This window comes from Nelusetta ayraudi, unplaced genomic scaffold (genome assembly GCF_046127955.1).
Source record: "Nelusetta ayraudi isolate G7.1 ecotype Tasmania unplaced genomic scaffold, CSIRO-AGI_Nayr_v1 ptg000002l, whole genome shotgun sequence".
Lineage (NCBI taxonomy): Eukaryota > Metazoa > Chordata > Actinopteri > Tetraodontiformes > Monacanthidae > Nelusetta > Nelusetta ayraudi.
The window spans coordinates 4,778,014-4,798,758 of record NW_027466052.1 but is presented as its reverse complement, the minus strand read 5'-3'; the positions used below and the strand labels follow the sequence as shown (position 1 = coordinate 4,798,758).

Here is a 20,745-nt window from a genome sequence, read left to right as displayed (position 1 = left end):
TCCATGTAAAACATCATCCAGTTCCAGCAAAACTGCTGCAACTATGCCAGTCTCATTAGCAGCAGTTAGCAGCAGAGATTCAAACCAGAAGCAAAACTGCCAATTTTGAATAATTCATAAATGAAGATGTGATGCATGTAAAGTCATATTATGACAAGCGAGGCACGGCTCAAACTAGCCGCAGTCAGGAGGCGACGACTGAATACTGCGGCTGCAGCTTTCATAAGGCAAGGCATTAAAATTTCATCAGGGCTAACGTCTTTAGGGCAGGCGGTGTCGCTATCACAGCCGTGCAAGGGTCAGACGTTTCTGAAAGTGCAGCGGCGACGAGCGGGCCTGCGGGTCAGCCGACACTCGGCCGCTCCGGATCCAAAAGAATCAGCGGTTCTGATTTTAAAATGAGATCAAATCAAGAGGAAATCAACGTCAGGCACCAATGAGACGTCCGATGTTTGACTTTGCTGGAGGCAGGAAGTGTTTTCCTCACCTCCTACTTCGGTTGCCTTGACGTTAACATTTTGCGTTTAAGTTGTGCATGTATGTTGTGACTGGCGCGGGGGAGCCCGGCCCGTTGGCACGGCAACAACAACAGCAACAGGTAAGCCGTGAAGAAGCTGTCGGCGTACTCGCCATGTTTTCACACCTGCCGCGACTGCGCTGAAACGCGCCGCTATTGTTGGTCTAAATCTGGTCATTGGTGAAAGTGGGTCGGTCGGTTGGTTGGTTGGTGGGGACCTTTCAACAGAAACAAAGCTGTTTTTAAACAGCGTTGTGAAACACAAGATGGCCAAAGCCGAGGCAAAGTGGAACATAACTCCATTTAAATGCAAACATTTTTAAACTTATTTATTTTTCATTACACAAAGTCCATTTTAATCAGCATACAAAATTATTTTTTTTAAAGGATTAAATTCTGCTTGATAATGTACATATGTAAACTGCACTATTCAGTCAATAATCAATAATTTGCAACTGGACACGATGTTATCCCCCCCACCACCCCTTTTTTTTTTGTCTGAAAAGCATAACTTCTCAATTTGCGTCATGCTCTTGCTTGCTTTCTCTCCTTTTCTCACATCAGACTGCAGCTGACGGGACCAGCCCCTTCTTGGCACCCTGGTGGTAGTGACTCTCCAGCTTCCCTGCGAGGGGGAGGGAAAGAGAGAGAGACAGAGAGAGGGGGGGGGGGAGAAGTGGTGAGGGGGAAGGATGGGAGGGGAGAGAAGAGGAAGGGATGAATCAAAACACCATCAAAGGGACAGGGTGACCTTTCTGAGAGCTCAAGGCTCGCTGATTAGAGGCGGCTCGCACCGACGGCGGAGGGAAAGACACAGAAGAGAAAGGACGGAGCAAAAAAAAAAAGAAAGGCCAAAGAGACCTTTTATTTTGCGAGGAAAAGAGCGAGTACACTGCAGCCTCGGCTGGCAGCAAAACAAGGTGTCTTAATAGAGACGCGCAGTCGGAGCGAAACAATTTCAAAATGAAAGGACGGCGTGGGTTGTGCAGCACATGATTCATTCCGCAGTGTTTTTGAGTCTAGTGCAGATTCCAAAGTACCAGCGTACCCTCAGAGAAAATAAATAATTCTATCAGATCTCAGTTTAAATATTTGTGCGCATAAAGGACGGATGTTGATATGTGGCTGAAGTGAACTGTGAGAATGCACCGCTCAATCATCAGTACCTGTGGATAAACGGAATGGTTGATGTTTTGCCGGGGCAAAGCTAACCGCGCTGCGTGGATGCAGTGGGAACAGATAGCTGTACAAAAGACCAAAAGGTTTAGGTCATTTTTTTTTTGCAAGACTGACTTCATGCTCTGTCAAAAGACACAATGGTAATTTGTGGATTTGTTCTTTGGCACAAAAAGGAAATGAACACATTAAAAAATGTAACAAATGAAAACATTGGCCTTCATGCCAATCAGGGATTGTTATTAACCGTTCTTAACCATCTAAAAATATTCTTTATGTCCATTGACTAAAAAGTGGTTTTCCTGTGAGGTTGATATCCTTGTTCTGATGTGTAGGACACTGACATCACCTCGAAATTGAGAGCTACCCAAAGTAGGAACTACATAAGTACGTAAAGTCAACTGAGAGACTAGCGGGGAAGAGGGTCGGCAGCTCCTTCCCTCCTCACAACGACCTGCTCTTTTCACACATGGTCTCAATTGAGGATCACACAGACCGCGTGTGAGGGAGCCGCGAGGGTAAAGAGCGCTTAATGTTCGCACCGACTGCGTTCGGCCAGGAGCACGGCGTGTGAAAGCTCTGCTCTTGGAGCTCAACGCATAAGTACGGCAGCAACCCTTAAGCCCTGTCTGGAGCAATTAACCGGAGGGCAACGTGTTGAGCGATGACCCTCGGCTTAGTAGGGGAGAACACAGGATAAAAAAACGTAATATGGTCAAGCTCAGGAAAACATGTTTCAAAAGAAAGCAAACACTTGGGTTACAAATCGGAAGGATTGGGATCGAGTGCTCTGACTCAGGCTTCCTGCAAGCTAAGGGCAAATTCTTAGGGTGCAGAGCTAAACATAACAGATTGCTCGTGTCAGAACGGTCCAACAACCACTCCTGGAACTTTTCACATTTAAAGTTAGGACGGGCTTTAAATACATAAAAAGCAGGTTTTTGATATTGAGACATACCGAGTGTACACCGAGGTATCATCTGCATAAGCACTGACAGTGTGTATTGTCCTGTACATGAGAGGATTGGGAAAAAGGAGGGGGCCTAGAACTTGTACCTGCGGGACTCCTTCATCAGAAACACGGCGATTTAAAAACATTTCTATGTCAACTGCGAGGAACATACTGTACAAGACGGGGAGCAGAGAAACCCCACCGCACAGCTATCTGATGTATCCGACAACCTTTACATTGTGTTTTTACGACGCCAGTGATGCGGTCCAAGTCAGGAATAGACTTGAGCATTTGCAGCAGCGCCAGCGATTCATTCATGAAACATTCTGTTGCCGCGCCAGATGAAGGGCACCTGCAGAGACTTGCACAACTCGCGAGAGGGAAGACGCGCATAAAACAATAACGGCCCTTGTGTTGTGTTGGATTCCAGGGTCATTTCTGATGCTCACTGATGTGATGTGTTTAGAAACAGGGAGGACTTTTTCACGACGCTGCTCAATCTTACTCTTTTGTCTGTTCATAAACCACAGATGAAATTCGACTATGAGAGCCTGTTTTCAGGAACGAGGGTCCGCTGCCACCTTGTCCTTCTCTGCACTGCAAATAACCTCTGTGTATTTCTAACTCGAACGCACACACACACACTCAAGTCTCATGGCTGCCCGAGTGCTGCATTCGCCTGCTGCTTCACCTCCACACTCCCCCTCAGCACCGCCACCCCCAGGCTGAAGAGGCAGAAGAAGAAAATTTCTCTGAGTGTGACAGGCGGGAGTGGTACTTGTCACTCCTGCTTTTTTTCTTTCGTCTTTTTCACGCACCGGCGTTCCGGCTGAACTCTGTGAGTAATGGCAGCATAAACAAGGTGTTTAGGAAAAGAGCTGTTTGCTCACCGTTTCCAGGCCCATCTGAATGGCTGTCAAGTGTCAGCGGCAGGCAGGGCTGCGCGCACGCGCACGCACACGCACACACGCACAAGCACACACACACACACCCCTGGAATTCCGCGGGGGGCGCAGCCAAAACTTGATCCAGGACCACTTTAGTGATATAAATGTGGCCGTAACAGCTGTAACAGCCGTTAATGCTCCATTTCTGTGCTTCCTTTGGACTCGGCCGCGGTGGAAAGCTGGCTCCGGCACTTTCCTTTGTCACGACACCGTGAGACGCGGGTCTGTCAAAACGTTACGCAGCGAGCCTATATGGAAACAAGCCGTTTGTGTAAGGTCGAGCTCCAGCCCAAGGCTGCATTTGCACGCCGCTGTTTCCAAAGTCGGAGCAAAAAACAAAAACAAAAAAAGGTATGTCTTGTTCAAATCTAAATCCCTCTCAATATAACCCATAGGTGTCAAACTCTGGCCCGCGGGCCAAATTTGACACGCAGTGTTATTATATTCGGCCTGCCGTTGTTATACAGTGCATGTACTGCTAATAATACTGCTGGTATTTTGGTGCGTTAATCAGGACAGGATGTTCATTGAAGTATATTGTTATTACTTAATTGGTTTATTGTCGTTATTTTATTTTCAAATGTATTATTAGCCTGTGGAAAGAGATGATGGAAATTTAAATGAGAAGGCTACAAATGAAAAAAAATCATTTATCTTTTAATTTAAATTTTTGAATGTGTGCAATATTAAGTTATTAACTGTATAGCATTTAACTTGGCTTGTTCCATATTCAGGATGAAGCAAAACTTGTTTGGGTCCGTATAAAAAAGGTTCACTGTTACATCTGAAGGAAGATTTCTTTCAATCAATGTTGGCCCACGATTTTGTTCAAGTTTTAAATCTTGGTCCGCTGTGTATTTGAGTTCGACACCCCTGATCTAACCCATATAATTACGTCCTTTCATCCCACCAGTAACATTTTTAAACAGCTGCTGTCATCACCGGCTGGCGCGAGGCGTCCTTAGCATGGAGTCAAGATTTGTCAGCACAGGCTCAATACTCGGAATAGTTGCGCTGTATAAAAGGCACAGGAAGCAAAAAGTCGGTCACTGGGATCTTGGCAGGCTGCGCCGCATGGGACCCAAGACGGTAAACGAGGAAGGAGGGCGAATGAAACATTCAGCTTCAATCTAAATATGCTGACTTTTGTTGAAAAGGCTCTCGTTGTGTTTACTCTGACCCCATAGTTCACAAAATGTCTTGGCGCTTGAAATCAATCGGCTCCCTTTCCTCCTTTCCTCCTTTCCCTGGAGCGCAGGAGCTAATCGTCAGTCTCACTCGCTACCTCTCACACAACCGGAAGCATTCAGGATCATTATGGTCATTATTTTCTTTAACGCCGGCAAAGCCACACACATGCCAACAAATATTAAAAGACATCCTTGAGGAAGAAGAAGAGGTTGGTGGTGGTGGTGGTGGTGGTGGTCGGGGAGTAGCTGTAATGAGGTTTGTGAAGAACAGCAGCTGAGCGCCGGGGTTCAGTAAGTGGTCCTTGTCGTCGCCGCCGCTGCTGCTGCTGCTGCTGTCGGGGGGTTGGAGAGCTCTCTGCCTGTGCGAACATGCACGAGTCATTATATTTGCTGTGGGGGGGGGGGGGGGGGGGGTTGGTTGGAAGTCAGTCCTGCCACTCTGGTTACATATTCCAGCCCGGCGAAGGCGACTCCTCTTAATGGCTGCGGAGCTGCTGAGCTGTCGCGAGTCAAGAGTCGGTACTGCCGAGCCGAGACGGCCGGAGGCGGGGGTGGGGGTTGGGGGGATGTGAGCGGAAGCGTTGGCTGGTGGGGGGAGGGGTGGTTTTGGAAGAAAAAAAAAAAAACAGAGACAGCAAAAAAAAAAAAAAAAAGCTGCAAGCGGGAAGGATACAAATAGGACAGCTGGAGAGGTAGAGAGAGAGGCCGGCCCATCGATCGGCTGAGATAATTTCCCATTGATTGCTGCGCTGGTCTGGAGGGGGGTGTGGAGTGGAGACCGGGGGGGTTGCTGGAGGAAGGTTTATTGCGCACACGCTGCAGCCCGGCTGTAAAATAAGCAAGCGCGAGGTTTTGTCCGCAGAGGTCTGGGACTGTAAAAAGAAAACGTAAAAAAAAAAAATCAACTCCTCACCCACACACACACACACACACACACACAGGGGTGCCACGCCGCGTTGCCTTCCCGCCCCCCATACATATTCATAAACGCGACGGCGTGCGCGCTATTCCCCTCACGCGGCGGCGGAGTAGAGGAAGAGGAAGAGCGGCGTGCTTCGCAGCTGTAATCCCTTGGAAATCCGGGGGCAGCAGTGCAAAGAGTATTTATTAGACTGGAATGAAGGTCCATTGACACGCTCCCTGACATCAATAACATGCAGGGCCCTTCCACTTCCCCGCCACGGCAATCACCGGGAATAATAGGCTGGTTTCTGTTGCTCCGTCTGCCCACGCAGCCGGGAATGAAAAGGCAGAATTTCTGTCGCTGCCGTCTGTATTTTTTTTTTTTTTATTGCCTCGCCGGCCGCGCTGCACCTGGATAATAAACCGAGGACGTGCTCGCGTTTTGCGTCCAGAGGCGACCTACAGACGGGAAGACGCTGCAGTGCCAAGTGATTGGTCCCTTGTGACGATGGGTTTTCATCCCTGCAGATTTTAAGGGTTAAGTGTGTAGTATTTGGATATTTTCAGTGGAAACTGACGCACGCTGGGGTCACAGGAAGTGTTCTGTTCTGTCCTGCGGTTATAATGAAGTGCTGTGGAAATGCACCGCACTCACTGCTTCACAGGTACAAGTGGATATCAAAGGTTAAGTGTTTAATATTTGGAGATTTTGAAGAAGAAACAGCGACATCAAAAGGTTTAATTTTCACTGTCTCTCCCCCTCCTGAGCTTACCTGTGAACTACGGTGGCCTTATTACTTAATTACCTAATTACTTTTGTTTATTGTCCGAGCATACGCTATTATTAATGTTTTATGGACAGCTTTTACCAATATAAAAGCCATGAATTAGGCCATATTCCTCACACTGGACCTTTAACATGCAATAAACAAGGCTCGACAACAACAATACCCCAACATCACTATTGAACTACAACCGTATTCTCTGATGAGGCGAGCCCCGAGTGGCTAAAAACAACACTGCGGCTTTCCATTCGCAAAGCAACACATGGCGATGCCGAAAAGGGGAAGTTAGAAGTGGAGCAGCTGTGAGGCTGGATGGAACACTTACAGCGGTGTCTATTCCGCTGAGTCCCACTGGGCTCCCCTCCCCAGACAAGAACCAATCCAGAGTCTATCACCGGCCCACTGCCGGGGAGGAGCAGGGAGACGCTCAGCGACAATATACCTGGACAAGTTGAGGCTGAATGGCAGGATGTCGCGATTCTATTTTAAACAAAACAAACAAAAAACCAGCACTGGTCAAAGACACGGACCAGGCAGCTCGGAGGTGAAGGGACGGCTGTGTTTTGAGAGGAGTTAGCGTTAGCAGCCCTGGAATCCTGGGAGGACGCGTTTCAATTTTGGAAGGTCTCGGAACGGCGTCTTTGAAAATGGTCTCAAGATTTAAAGGGCAAGTGCAGCCGAGACGCGATTTATTACTCGGAGTGACACACGCGCATACACGAGCGCACCAGTGTGCACGTGTTAATTAGTGAACGTTTATCACATCCACTCTACATGCGTCCCAAAATAGCATCCCTCTGAAAAGCAGTGCACTTGCTGCGCGGCGGCGCGCCAACTCCAATGCAGCTGCTGCAGACGTTACGCATTTTATTGTCAGTTCGCTGGCTACTTAGCGGATGCTAGCTAGCGCACTACATCCCCTTGCACAGGATTCACTGAGGATACGGAGCGATCGTCGTCCTCGCTCGTCCTTTCGGGCATCACAAATGTCGGTTATGTCACGGCTCAAGTCACCAGGGGATTCTCACCGTCCAACCGACAAAGTCTAAAAAAGGATGAGGAGGCTCTGACAACTGCGGCACTTCTGAAGAATTTAGGCGAGTAGCCGGAAAGAAAAAAAGAAGAGAGAGGGAAAGTATCACGTTTCCTGGGGTATTATTTTCAGATGTGGATTAATACACACTGGTTGCTTTGTGAGTGTTTCCAGGCCCAGATTGGTTTGGGAGCGACTCAGAATAAACCTCGGAGCCTTGCGGTTTTTATAATGGACACACACACACACACACACACACACACACACACACACACACACACACAAGCCTTCCTGATGACTTGCACCAAGTTATTGATATTCCTTCCCGAGTTTTCAATGTAGGTGCGTGGTGTCAATAAAAACATGTTTTTCTCCACGTCATGGCCGGAAAAACATTTGGATCAAAACGATCCGGCAAAAAAAAAAATATATATATAAAATCTAAATTCCACTTTCAATGCATCAACTGCAGACAAAGTGGGCGGGGCTCCGGCTCGGCGGTCATAAATCCACTGGGCCGTTTTTCTTTGTGCCTTTGCCTCGTTCACCCCCAGCGCCGCGGCCCTTCCGTCTCCTCCTCTGCCTTATCTGGCGTCGGCCCCGCGCTTCTCGCCAGCTGAAGCCATCCTTCAACCTAAAGGGACCAGCCGACAGCCCGGAGCGCCTCTGGTCGAGTGGATGCAGCAGGTGAGCGAGAGAGAAAGAGAGATGGATTCCCCATCTCGCCGTTAGTCACATCCAGTGTGCATGGACCCTCCCCCCCGATAAACCCACGAGACACCCTGATAGCCTCAAAGCAAAATTTAAGGGGGTCTCATATTTTTCCATCCATCCATCCATTCATCCATCCATCTTCAACACCTCCCTGTATCCCAGCTCTGTCTAATATTCAGTTTTTAGAAATATGCAAGCTGCATATCAAGGACATTCAGATTGGTATTAAGTAACAATCGGGAAGATGGGGACTACCCTGGGTATTTTCGCACACCTGATTTCCATTCGCTCCCCGGTGCTGCCGAGGATCCACCAGCAGCAGCAGCAGCAGCAGCAGAGGAAAGAGAAGTTTCTGTATCAGCCCTGTGATGTCTCTCTCTCTCTCTCTCTCTCTCTCTCTCACCCTCTAACTCTCTCTCGCTCCAGCACCGGGTCCAAAACCTTCCTGCCTGAAGCTGTTTTCACAGACATGGAGGGGCTGCAGCGGCGGCGGCAGCGGCCGGGGGGGGGGGGGTGAAGGAATTCCTTCGCACCAACAGTGAGCCGCTTTAGGGTTAGGAGCGGGGACGCTAATAACTAGCTTGCGGCAGCGGTGGTGGTGAACTGCGGCGTCAGCCGGGAACCCAGATTTGACCCGCTGTCAGCTCAGAGCCGGGATCTCGAGCTCTGCTCTGCATGGTGACAACTGGTAAATAAATACGTCTCAACGCGTCTTACAAATCATTTTTCGCGCCAATAGGGGCCGCCAGGTCTTAGACGCTGGGCCTTTAAGGGTTGCAAAGTAGGGAGTGACACCACAGCAACACTGTCACGTCAAAGATTCCCCTGCAGCAAAACTAATGGTTGTTGTGAACTCAGGGCTGCAGGTGAGCAAGAGTATCAATAATATGGGGGGGGGGGGGGGGGGGATGCTTGAAAAAATGACTTTTGCTTCATTTTTAAGAGTTCATCTTTGCTGGAATAACAAAATGAAAAAGGTTCTGCCAAGGTTTTTTTTCTATTCTATTCTCAGTAAAATGTCAGGAGAGTGTTTGGAGACCTGGCCACTCGACAGAGCCGGATCAGTGCTGCGGAAAAGCCTGAGCACGCCTGTCAGAGTGTCGCTTTCAGGAAGTCGGCCTGGTGAGTGATGAAGACCATCTCCGGCTGACAAATTCCAGAACAGATTTTCTAGCGCTTTAGAGCGCTGGAACGACTCTGCGAGGCAGATATTTGTCTGGTGGGTTCGAGAGTGGAGAGGGGGCGGGGGAGGGTGGGCTTACGTCTGGAGGGCGAGCAGTTCAAACATCCTGACAGGAACGGAAAATCTGATCTGGCTGAACCTTCGCTCCGGTCCGCAGGGGTCGCCGGGAGAAGCGCGGGCGAAAAAACCCACTGCCTGTTGGAACGAGAGGCCGACCTCTGTCGGGTTTTTGGGGTCAGACACCAATGTGTGGGTCAGTTTCATCTTGTGTCTACCGCACAACTCCCTGTTGCACTGCGACCATCCAGGCTTTAGATTGGATCTTGGCAAGGCAGAGGTGTGAGATTTCAATCGTAGAATCTTTGCAAATGTCGCTGCAAGATTCATGAAGATAATGTTCAGTTTAGGTTTAATGGGTATACATGTATATATATAACATATATAGATATATATATATGTGTGTGTGTGTATATATATATATATACACACACACACATACATATATAAATGTATATACATGCACACATACATACATATATACACACACATATATGTATATATACATATATATACATATACATACATATACATATATATATGTATATTTACATACACATTTGTCTATATAAACATACAAATACATTTGTCTTTATGTGTGTGTACATATTTAGATTTGAAATTGAATTTAGATTGAACACACACATGCTTTTCCTTCACAAGCCCCAGCTGAACAGAAACACTGCTGGAAAGACGCCTGCAGGCGGTGATCAATCCATCTATCTGTGTGTGTGTGTGTGCTCGAACTGAGAGTTTGACAATGGTGTCACACAATATGCATATTGATTACATGCTGGGAACTCGTCTGCGTGTAAAACATAAACACATCGGCCTACATTGAGATTGACTCGTGGGAGAGTGTGTGTGTGTGTGTGTCTGTGTGTGTGTGTGTGTCCGTGTGTGTGTGTTGGTGACACTATAAACAACTTCCTGGACGTTGCTTAATTTGCCAGAAGAGATTAGCAGTCAAAGACGCTCAGCTGGTATGTGTGTGTGTGTGTGTGTGTGTGTGTGTGTGTGTGTGTGTGTGTGTGTGTGATGGCTGTCAGCCAAAGAATGTTGGACATGACTGAACATTAACTGGCTGTTAACAAAGAAACAAAACAGACAAAGATCCAGGTTGGGGGCAGGGGTGGAATGAAAAATCCAGCGGACTGATCCGGCATTTCTGTCCGAATCTTTGTCCCGACTTTCCTTTTCGCCGCTCAACATCCTGCTGCATATGAATGAAGGAGCAGATGGATCTCCCGTCTGGAGGCAATGTGTTACACGTCCTGCTCCGTCACCGCACCGCTGATGCCTGACCCTTTTCTTTTTCTGAAGAGCGCCGCTAGTTAAACAACGGCGAGTCAAATAAATAAGTGGGTGAAAAAAAAATAAAACAAAACATCAACCTGGCTCTCCAGACACGACTGGCGCGGGGGGGGGAAGGAGGCTGTCGTGATTGAGCGGGGCTCTGCCGGTGACAGCGAGTCGGCGAGCTGTACCGATCTTTTCTAACACACAGAGAAGCAGCGGCTTTCCCCCCGTGGCTGTGAGTGATTCGTGAACACAGGGCTGCAGCCTCGCAGTCTATCAATCACCTCCCCGAGATGCCTCTACAATAAGCTGGGGCTGCTGCTGCTGCTGCTGCTGCTGAAAGGCTCTGCATTGTTAACAAAGAATCAGGGGAGGCGCCTCGGATCTCTCTGACACATGGCTCGCCGTTTATTTTTGATTTTTTTTTTTTTGAGAATAAAGCTCTGAATTTTAAATCGTTAAAAAAGGCTTTAGATTCAAGGTTCCAGAACAGAGGCTGTGCAGTGAAATGTAACAGTGGCAACGCTTCACAAAGGTTGCGCAAACAGCAATAAACAACATTCACAGTAGAGTAGGAGTGGTAGGAACAATCAAGAATAATTTAATATTGTTAATTCAATATTTTTAATGTGACACTGCAAATTTCTTAAAAAAATAAAAAATAAACAAAGAACTCAGCTTCTAATTTCGCTCCATTAGTTTTCTTTGTTCGTTTTACGACCAAAATAAACAGACTAGATCATCGCTAGCAAAGCAAAGCAAAGCAAAGGGAAAATCATTTGCTGTAACTGAACATCGTTTATGTCCACGCAAACAAAGCAGTCGGGCCTCAAAAAGCAAATTTACTGCCGTCAAAAAACTCAAAATATATTTTTTTTCCTTCCTCTGAAATATGACAACGTTTCCTCGCCAAGCACGCACTGGAAATACGGTTCGAGCCTTTCGCGGCGGGGGAACGACGCCTGCATCCGCTGGCTGAGGGAGACGCGGGAAGCGGCCATGCGGAAAAATGAACTCGCGTGCCCGACGTCTCGAGAAGTGGACCGAGGGAAGATAGCTGAACGCCGTCACTCTGATTTGCATTTCCATTTGCCCGCTCCGTCGTGCGCTCCCAGTGAGAGAGGCGTTCGGGAGGCTTTTCCGCTGGACTCTCCAGGAAGCCCGGTTAGCCAACTGCTGCATGCAAGAAGGTAAACCGGGAGTATCTGGTGTCAAATGGCCAGTTTGGAGGCAAATTTACAACCGACTTGGTTTTCCTTTGGTTTCGTGCCTGAACTAAAAAGACCAACATGATCTTTTCACAATATTGACAAGTGATGTGGTTTGTTTCACTTGGAGCATTAGGAGGCACAATGGGAAGATGTTTACCAGCGAAACGCCTCTACTACCAAACGGCGCTTCTTCTCTTCTCCTCAATCAAAACGTTTGCGGGCTGCGAAAAAAAACCCTCGTCGCCGATATCAGACTCGTCGCTCCAGCCGAGGGAGCGTTCAGGAGGGCGAAAATGAGCGCAGTCACCCGCGAGGTGTTTTCCTCATTAGCCCGCGATGCAGTTCACTCCTCACGGCGTCTCCACGGCAGCACGGCAACAGTGGCGGGGAGCGACCTCGCCATCGCAGCGATGAATTATCGCCCATTAGGAGCGGCATTTTCAAATCCTTCAGCCGCCCTGCTCGATGAAACCTGGATCGTGAGGTAAACGCCGCGGCGATGGAACCTGGAATTAATCAACGGGACTCGACTCGAGAGTCTCCCGGTGCGAACAGGAGAACGGCGCTGCGTCTCTGAGCAGATTTCCGAGCGCGTTCGTTTGGACTCGTGACGACTTAATGCGGCGGCGGCGGAAATCAATCATCAAACGGATTCTGCGGGAGCAGATCTAACTGCAATTACAGCGCGATATTATTCACGCCGGCGTGGCCCAGGCGCCGTAGCTCCGCCGTGAAACAAGGCAGGGAGGGGTGGGGGTAGGAGGGGGAGAAATTAAGGCTCTATTCAAGCGAATGTTAAACACAAGCCCACTAGGACTGGATTTACATGTCCTTTATGCTTAATTGGGTATGATGTGTGTCGCTTTATTCCCGCGCTGACACTACATCTCCATTTCTTACGCGCGCACCATCTCCGGTTCGACCTCGAGAGACGGGGGGGGGGAACCTCTTGTCAGGCTACACACACTCGGGCGCCGAGGGCTTTAAAAAAAGCTACTTAAATCCTCAGTAACCACAATGTCAAAGGGACAAAATATAAAATGTAACCTGCCTGCCTTTTTCTCTCTCCCTCTTCTTCTCTCTCTTTTTTTTTTACAGCCGCAATGGGACTCCGAAAAGGTGAATAGAGCCGCATTATTAAAAAAAAAACGCTCCTTATAAATCGGCCTCGGCCACATCTAATTAGAATGTAAATGCAGTATGGGCTGGGGGGAGGGATCACGGAGGATAGACATTGGCATTTAGATTATGCTAAGACTAGATTACTGATGACACTGTGTGTTGGTGAGATAGCCTTTTTAATATTTTTTTTTCCTAACAGCAGCTTGGCAACTGGCTAATTGTGTTCCGGCCGCGAGTGACGTCGGCCGCAACATCGCAACCATCGCCACTGATTAACCCGCGGGAGCCGCACGATCCCTGCGGTTGTTTTTGTTTGTTTGTTTTGTTTTTCTTGTTGCATTTGCGCTGGAGATGCAACTCTCTCAGGAGGAAGGCGGGATTTTATTTGGCCCGAGCCTCGGTCTCGGAAGGTGGCGTGCAAGAAAAATCCTCTCACCTCCCTGCAACTCCTCGGAGAGGGCGCACGCCACGCACGGAGCAGCTAAGACCAAACAGGGGAAAAAAAAACAAAACCAAAAGGCGGAATGGAGAGACGGCGGTGAAGGGAGGCGGGAGGAGGGAGGTGGGGGAGGTGAGCGGCGGGGAAACAGAGAGCACAGATGAACAGAGAGAGAGAGAGAGAGAGGGAGAGAGGGGACGGCGAGTGCGGGGAGCAGAACACCGAGCGAGCAGAGAGGAATAAATTGAAGCTGATCTGGTGCTCTGCATTCTGAGGAGGCGCCATTTGCATATCTGTGCAGCAGTGCAGAGGGAGAAATGTGTCTGCGCTGACAGCAAGCTGAATATCTTAAACCTCCACTGACGCCCCTGCAGGCGCTCTGCTCCCCTCGCACAGCGCGCCTGCGTTACGCACCAACACGCACGCACGCACAAACGCGCGCGCACGCACGCTAGACTTCAGGTCAGGGGGAGGATGGGAAGCTTTTGTGCATTTGCTTTGTTCCTGCACAGTCATGTACAGTGCCGGCTTGTTGTTTGGCAGGCGGCTCCTGCGACGTGCATCATCTCTGGGAGGGTTTGCGGGGTGGTGGTGGGGGGTGGTGGTGGTGCGGAAGCCCAGCGAGGCGGGCAGGCAGGCAGGCGCCCTCCTTTCCCCTCCCCCGTCTCTCGCTCTCTCTCTCGCATGCCGCATATCCATACGTGTGTGTACAGTATGTGCACCGGCGCGTGAGACCCGCCACGGGAGAAGGGAAGCGCACGAACGGGAACACATTATCCAGAGCTTATTGCATGTAGCAGGCCGATTCATAAATACTGCATCATGTCAGTCGGGGGAGTAAACAGCTACACGCAAACGGCGGACGGCTCAAAAGGTGGGCGGCAAAAAAAAAGAAAATCTGCTAAAAGCAATAACATAATGTGCCGCCGAGTGCACGGCGAGGGTACGACACTCAAATCCGGCTATAAAATAAAAACGTACTGAGAGGACGAGTTGGGATTCATGTAACGCACGACAAAAATCATGTCAAAAATAATCCACGTGTTGGCGTGTCTGCATCTGTCGCTACGTGGATTCAATCACTGCAAGTCAGTAGCTGCATTTCCATTAGCCCTAGAATTGCAAAAACCTAAATATCGCAATAAAAAAACTGGTCATGGAAACGGCTAAACGGCTTAAACCTCTCAAATATCGCTAAGCGTTTTTTACGTTCTCATGAGGAGATTTTTCAGACGCATCAATATAGAGGTATATTGAAAAAGTGTCATGGAAACACTTTTTTCGCAATTACGCGTCACCGAACGTGACGTACGGGGTCACGTGACCAGTTCACTTCAAGTAAAAATTGTCTCGCGGGACGAGATTTTACGAGAATTACGGCTCATGCGCTTCTCACCATTCAATAGAAACACCTGCAAATCGCAATTGCACTTTATTGAAGTTTTAGAAATATAGCTTTTATTTTTCGAAAAACTGTCACGGTAACGCAGCTATTGGCAGCGTTCACATATGGAGCGTGCAGCAGCTCCGTTCCAAAGAAATGATGAATTGTCGTGAGTGAATGTGCAAACCCCTCCACCCATTGAGGTCCTTTTGCGTTCACGTTGCAGGCTTGGGTTTTTTTTTTTTTGTTCGTGGCAGAAGCACAAACTTCCTGACATGCAGCGTGGCTGCCAAGACACCTGACCGCAAGGACAGATTGTTTTTGTTGCTTTTTTGAGTATTATTTTATGTATTCAAATGAAACCACAAACTTTCCAATCTCACGATTTGACTTTTGTGAAAATGAACTGAGAAGAAGTTTGAACATGTTGAACAACTGGGGAGCTTCAGAGGTGCTGAAAGGTCATTTGGATGTCGGAGCCAATCGTCCCCTGTGGGAGGTTTCTGTCTAAAGTGAAAATTTCCCAACCTGTCAAAAACATTCTTTCGCAAGAAACGCTTCCCATTCTAGTCTCGGCACGTAGTGGGACTATTAAGATGAAGTAACCAGACGAAATGCTATTAGTATTAGTTTTTTTTTTTATCCGCTGCGTTCCAGCGTTGACAGATGAAACAATAATAGATTGCTGTGAATCCAACAAAGTGCAGGTTTTATTTATGGGTTTCCAACTTGTTCCCTGACTGGCTGTGATTTATCTGCCAACTAAGAGCATCGAGTGAGAGGTGATGCATCAGGACAATTACACCAGGTTATTAAAATCGAGATTGCCTGTGTAGCGTTCTCGTAAAAAAAAACAGAAAAAAACAAAAACAAAAACAGCAACAGATGTTAATGCACGGTGCCGAAAAAGCTTCCGTCGCGTTTGGAAAAGCTGAATGGAAATGCCGAGCGCATCTGAAATGACGACGTGTTTTTGATGCGACTCTGCAGGCTGTGTGAGGACTTGACAAAGCGGCCTCATGCCTTTCAGAATAGCGAAGATCCTCGGCGGGAGAGGGGAACAAAACCTTCGCCTCGCACGTCGGAGACGAGACGTTTGACGGGGATGGATTTTTTTTTCTCTCCCTCTTTTGACAGTCAAATCCAAAAGCCACCGCCGCACTTTGCCAGACAACCGTCACGCCGTTTATCATAAAAGCCCAGAGGGGGATTAAATTTGGCAAGTTGTGTCTCTCGCTTGAAGAATCAGCGCGGATCGGGTGGGTGTGGGGGGACGGTGGGTGGGGAGGAGGTGGGGTGCACGTTTCACTCGCCTGACATTGTCTAATAGCCGCCATCGCTCGTGATTAATCGCCGCTGGTGGGTTTATCCATCGGCGCGCTCCATGTGGTGCCCGCTCGCTCGGCGGGCAGACAGAGAGAAGAGCACAAACACTGCCAGGGTTCGGTGCCTCGACTCCCACTGGCACATGATTCCGACTACTTTGGATGGAAGCCTCGGCCAAACGGCGTGCGAGTGCTTGCGTGTTCCTGTGTGGGTGAGAGCAGCAGTTCTGACAGAGAGAATAAGAGCAGCTGGGGCTCCCAAAGTGACTAGCCATGTTGTTTTTTTTCCCCCCTTCTTCTTAGGGGCCGTTTACACGGAGACTTCTTTTTTGCAACGGAGATTTTTTTTTTTTGGAACCGCTCCCGGAAAAAAGAAAACGCGTTTAAACGTTTAAAAGTTCCCCTTCACACGGATACGCTGGAAACGACAGAAAACGATGTAGTACCTATGCCAGGCCTGGTGTGGTGCCCAAGTTTACTCCCTGAAGGTCGGAAGAAGAAGCAGAACACTAAGAAGAACACTAAGAAGCACGCCGTGTTTAAAGAAGCAGCAGCTCACTAACAACATGAGCAGCACAGAGATTGCTGGCGAAAAGACGGTGTGGATAAACACCAGAGTTGAACTTCTGCCCGGAGTTACTGTAGAACACAAAGCTTTCAAAGATCCATGTTGAGGTTGACTGGGAGTCGTGCCAGTGAAAGTTCCCGAACATTTTTGTAATTTAGGTTTCCTGCGTCAATATCTCAGTGGGCCAACCCAAAAGAAAATATACAAAAGTAAAACAGGAGGTTTGCAAATCATTTTTGTTGTGTTTATTTTCACTTTGCATCCAATCCATGATGTATCCACGAGCACCGTGTGTTATTGTTCACTATTGTTTGCGGTTTGTTGTGGTGGAGGCTAACTGGAAGACTGCAGACTGGGTATTAGTAGCAGTAACAAGTCTGTAACCCGACGTGGTTGTTGTTGTTATGAGTGGTCGTCTGCACCTCACGGCCGCTCAGGTTGCAGGGCGGAGGAGGGGTTTAAAGCTGTGACGTGAGCGTTTCCAAAAAAGATTGGTTTCTGCGTTTACACGAATCAGGGCAAGGCGACGTTTTCAAACCTATCCACCCTGAGGAGCGTTTGCGAAAAAGTCCCGTTTCAGTCTGTGCGATTTTACTGAAAACGCCGGCTTCGTTTAAACACAAGGCCGAACCAAATAAATATTTTTTTTCAGATAAAACCTGTATTCTTTTAAACGGGGCCTTAGTGTGACACGAGTGCTTTAGCGCCACGTTTTTTTGTTGTATTTTTTCAGCCCCCTTTTATCCGTGTTCTGGCAAAGGTAGCGGGGGCACCCGCGGCTCAACATTATGACCAGTAAATATCAGAGGAATCTCTCGGGGCTGCTTAAGTAGCTCATTAAGCTCAAGGTTAAGTTTGCTGAAGGTTATGTTTGGGTCTCGACAGGCAGGCCGGCCAGCCGGCTGTCTGTCTGTCGAGTGAGAGGTAGAGAAAAAAAGAGAGAAAGAAAAGAAAGAAAGAAAAAAAAAAAAACGCTGATGGGCTTGTCAAGCGTCAGAAATATATCCTGTCGGCTGACGGGTGAGAAATAGTTACGGAGGAATGTGTGTTGGTAATGAGCCACTCCGTGTTTAATCAAGTCCAAGTGTGCGACGTGCGACGTGTGTGTGTGTGTGTGTGTGTGTGTGTGTGTGTGTGTGTGAGAGTGTTTGAGAGAGAGAGAGCGCAAGTGGTGCCTCGTGGACACGCTCTTCGGCATGCGAGAGGCATGATGACATTGATCCAGCAGAACCCCCCTTCCTCCACCACCAACACCACCACTCCTCCCCTCACGGGATTCTTCATAAAAATGGAAATCGAGCCATTTTTTTTCTGCGGCGCCGCATGCTAGCACTCATTTTGCGCTATGCCTGCGCAGGCACGTGGTTTCCGCATAGATGTATTATAAGAACTGGATACCAGACTGGCAATACCCCGGTGCGCTGATATTTCCCAGTGGCCAACCGAGGTACTGCAGCGAAAATAAAATCCCGTGAGGCCCAAAGGCATTTTTTCCATAGACCGCAATACAAAAATAAACGCCGTTAAAATGGCTGACAGGACGACTGTGACCTGAAACACAATTCATAGCAAATCTTTCTATTGTCGATTTTTCAGTTCTTTTTTCAGGTCTTTTAGTCGTGATAAAGGCCAGAAAATCAAATGAAAACAGTTTATTCCCAACGTGACGCCATGACGTCGTACGTGCTGCTGCGTCTTAGCTCGTTCTGATTGGCTGCGTCCTGATGTGCTTGTAAGTGATGTTCTTCAGGAACGTTCTGATTGGCCAAATAGATCATGTGAGCTACAGAGGCATGATGGGAAGTGACACTACTGCGCACGCTGTATGGGTCCATTAATGCAGAAGTCAAAATTGTTTTCGGCGTATGCGCTGGGTGAGCAACTTCATTGAAATGAATGGGCCGCCATCTTGGAGTCTGGGGTTGTGGGTTTCTGGCTTGGGCGAAGCAGATTGTGCGTGTTTATCTGGGCTATTCTGACACAGAGGCCGGTCGTCCGAGGGGGGCCGCGCTGTCACTCAAACACAATCGCAGACCTTCGTGCGAGCCTTTGGCCCGCCCGCTGGCTCGCCAGGAGTCTTTGCTGTCCGGCCGGAGAAACGTTTCAAACACGCATAAACGAGAGACAGGAGCGGCAGGAAGGAACAGCGAAGCCCCTTCCGAAGGGGAAGAAGGGAACAGTGAAGGGGGCGACGTTTTCGGCAGCGGTGGTGGGCGGAGTTTAGGGTAGAAAAACACAACAACAACAATAAAAATAACAAAACAAAACACGACGTGTAATTAGCTCTCTTATGCGCATCGATTGTGAGCTTGGCAGCGTTCCGTGTCACACGCTCATTACCCTAGACCACTGTGGGGCTCGTGACAAGCGCGTCGCTCGCAACAGACACGGATGGCGCGGAAGCCCTTTCATCTTCACCGCGTTGGCGTTTATCTCGACGCCGAGTTGTGGCAGATGTTTCCCGGTGCCGGTGATCATGGGAACGTTGCGATGGGGGGGTTGGTGGGTGTGAGGGTATGGGGGTCGGTGGGGGGAGTATGACGCAATTATTTTCTGTTTCATCATGCGGACAAACTCAGAGAGCCTCACCCCTGGAAATATCTGGACGCTTAATCGATTTTGCCCAGCGCTCGTCCCGGCCGGCAACGGAGCAGCAGAGGCTATTGATTTATCTGGTGAGCGGGGTGGGGGTGGGGAGGGTCTAGCACAGAGGAGCCTCGGCTAATGACGGACATTTTCGGAATGACTCCACGGTTTTACAGCGGGGGGTGGAACGGGGAGCTGTGTTAATGGAGGATTCGGCTCGATGGATCGGACGCGGTGTAACCTTCGGGACAGAGGAGGCATTGAGGCGGCGTTTTTTTTTTTTTTCTTTCTTCCTCTTCTTCTTCTTTTTTTTCCAGGCGGCATCAGCAGCCGAGAATTCGATACACAAGCAGGGTTATAATTGGTTCTGGATATTAGGATTGCGTGCGTGCCGGTTGCTGAGCGAGACGGGGCGGAGGGTGGGGCACTGGTATTTACTTCACGGCACTAATAGGATGCCATGTTGTCTCTGGTTGTGTAAATATTGATGTAGCCCGTGACAAGATTATACAACAGATAGCTTCAGAGGGGTCGGATCAGCAACAGAATTTCCTCATCGGTATTTTGATATGACTGTAAATAATCTGATCGAGTTATGCGGTCATGGGATTCTTTGGCGGACGTTACAAATTTAACTCGCGACGACTGAATGACTTCTTTCGACAAAAAGTTCAATCATTGAATGAATTAAAGCAGATTGCCGATGGAAAAGCTGGTTTCCCCACATCAAAAATCCAGCACGAGGCGTGTCTTTATTATCCTCGGCAGCTGGTGGTTAATGGAGCCGACATTGACCACGCTGCAGCAATGTATTATATGGGTCGATGAATCGCTGACCGAGTTTGTTTTCTTTTCATCCAACGTCTTCTTATGGCCAAATGGCTGCAATTCAAGTCTTTGGGACTTTCAGGATAAATCCGTGTCCCTTTGTAACAAACCAACAGGGGAATTTGTGAGGAGGCTATTAAGCTGAAAGAAAAACAAAGCTGTGAAAAAAACCAATGGCAAGCTAACTGGCAGGCATGGCTGGCAGTTATTAATTTCCAATGCCGTTGAACCTCTAATTTAAATGGATCACTCAATGTGCTTCAAGTGGTGGTTACTCCTTTAATTTCCGAATTAAAGTGAGTCTTAATCAGACTTGAGGTTAACAAGCGGTACTGACTTGTTTTCCCTGCTTTTCTTTGTATGATGTGATAAATGGCTGCAAACCTGATGCAGGTAAAGTGCCACTGATTTGAGCTTGGCATGGCAGAGAGGGAAAGGGAGAGAAAGCGGGAGAGAAATGGAGAGAGATGCATCAGCAGCAGAGCTTTAGCCTGCAGACCCACAAGTAAAGTGGGTCAGCGATGCT

The 20,745-nt window shown here is 48.5% G+C and overlaps 1 protein-coding gene across 1 annotated transcript in view; it reads right to left on the bottom strand.

Annotated features, from left to right (window-relative positions):
* Positions 1-20,745, bottom strand: part of trip4 (thyroid hormone receptor interactor 4) — a 77,330-nt gene that overhangs the window by 4,130 nt on the left and 52,455 nt on the right. The window contains exon 13 of the mRNA XM_076018766.1: positions 644-1,142. Coding sequence (XP_075874881.1) covers positions 1,078-1,142 — 65 coding nt within the window. The 3' untranslated portion in view covers positions 644-1,077. The remainder of the gene's footprint in view (positions 1-643; positions 1,143-20,745) is intronic.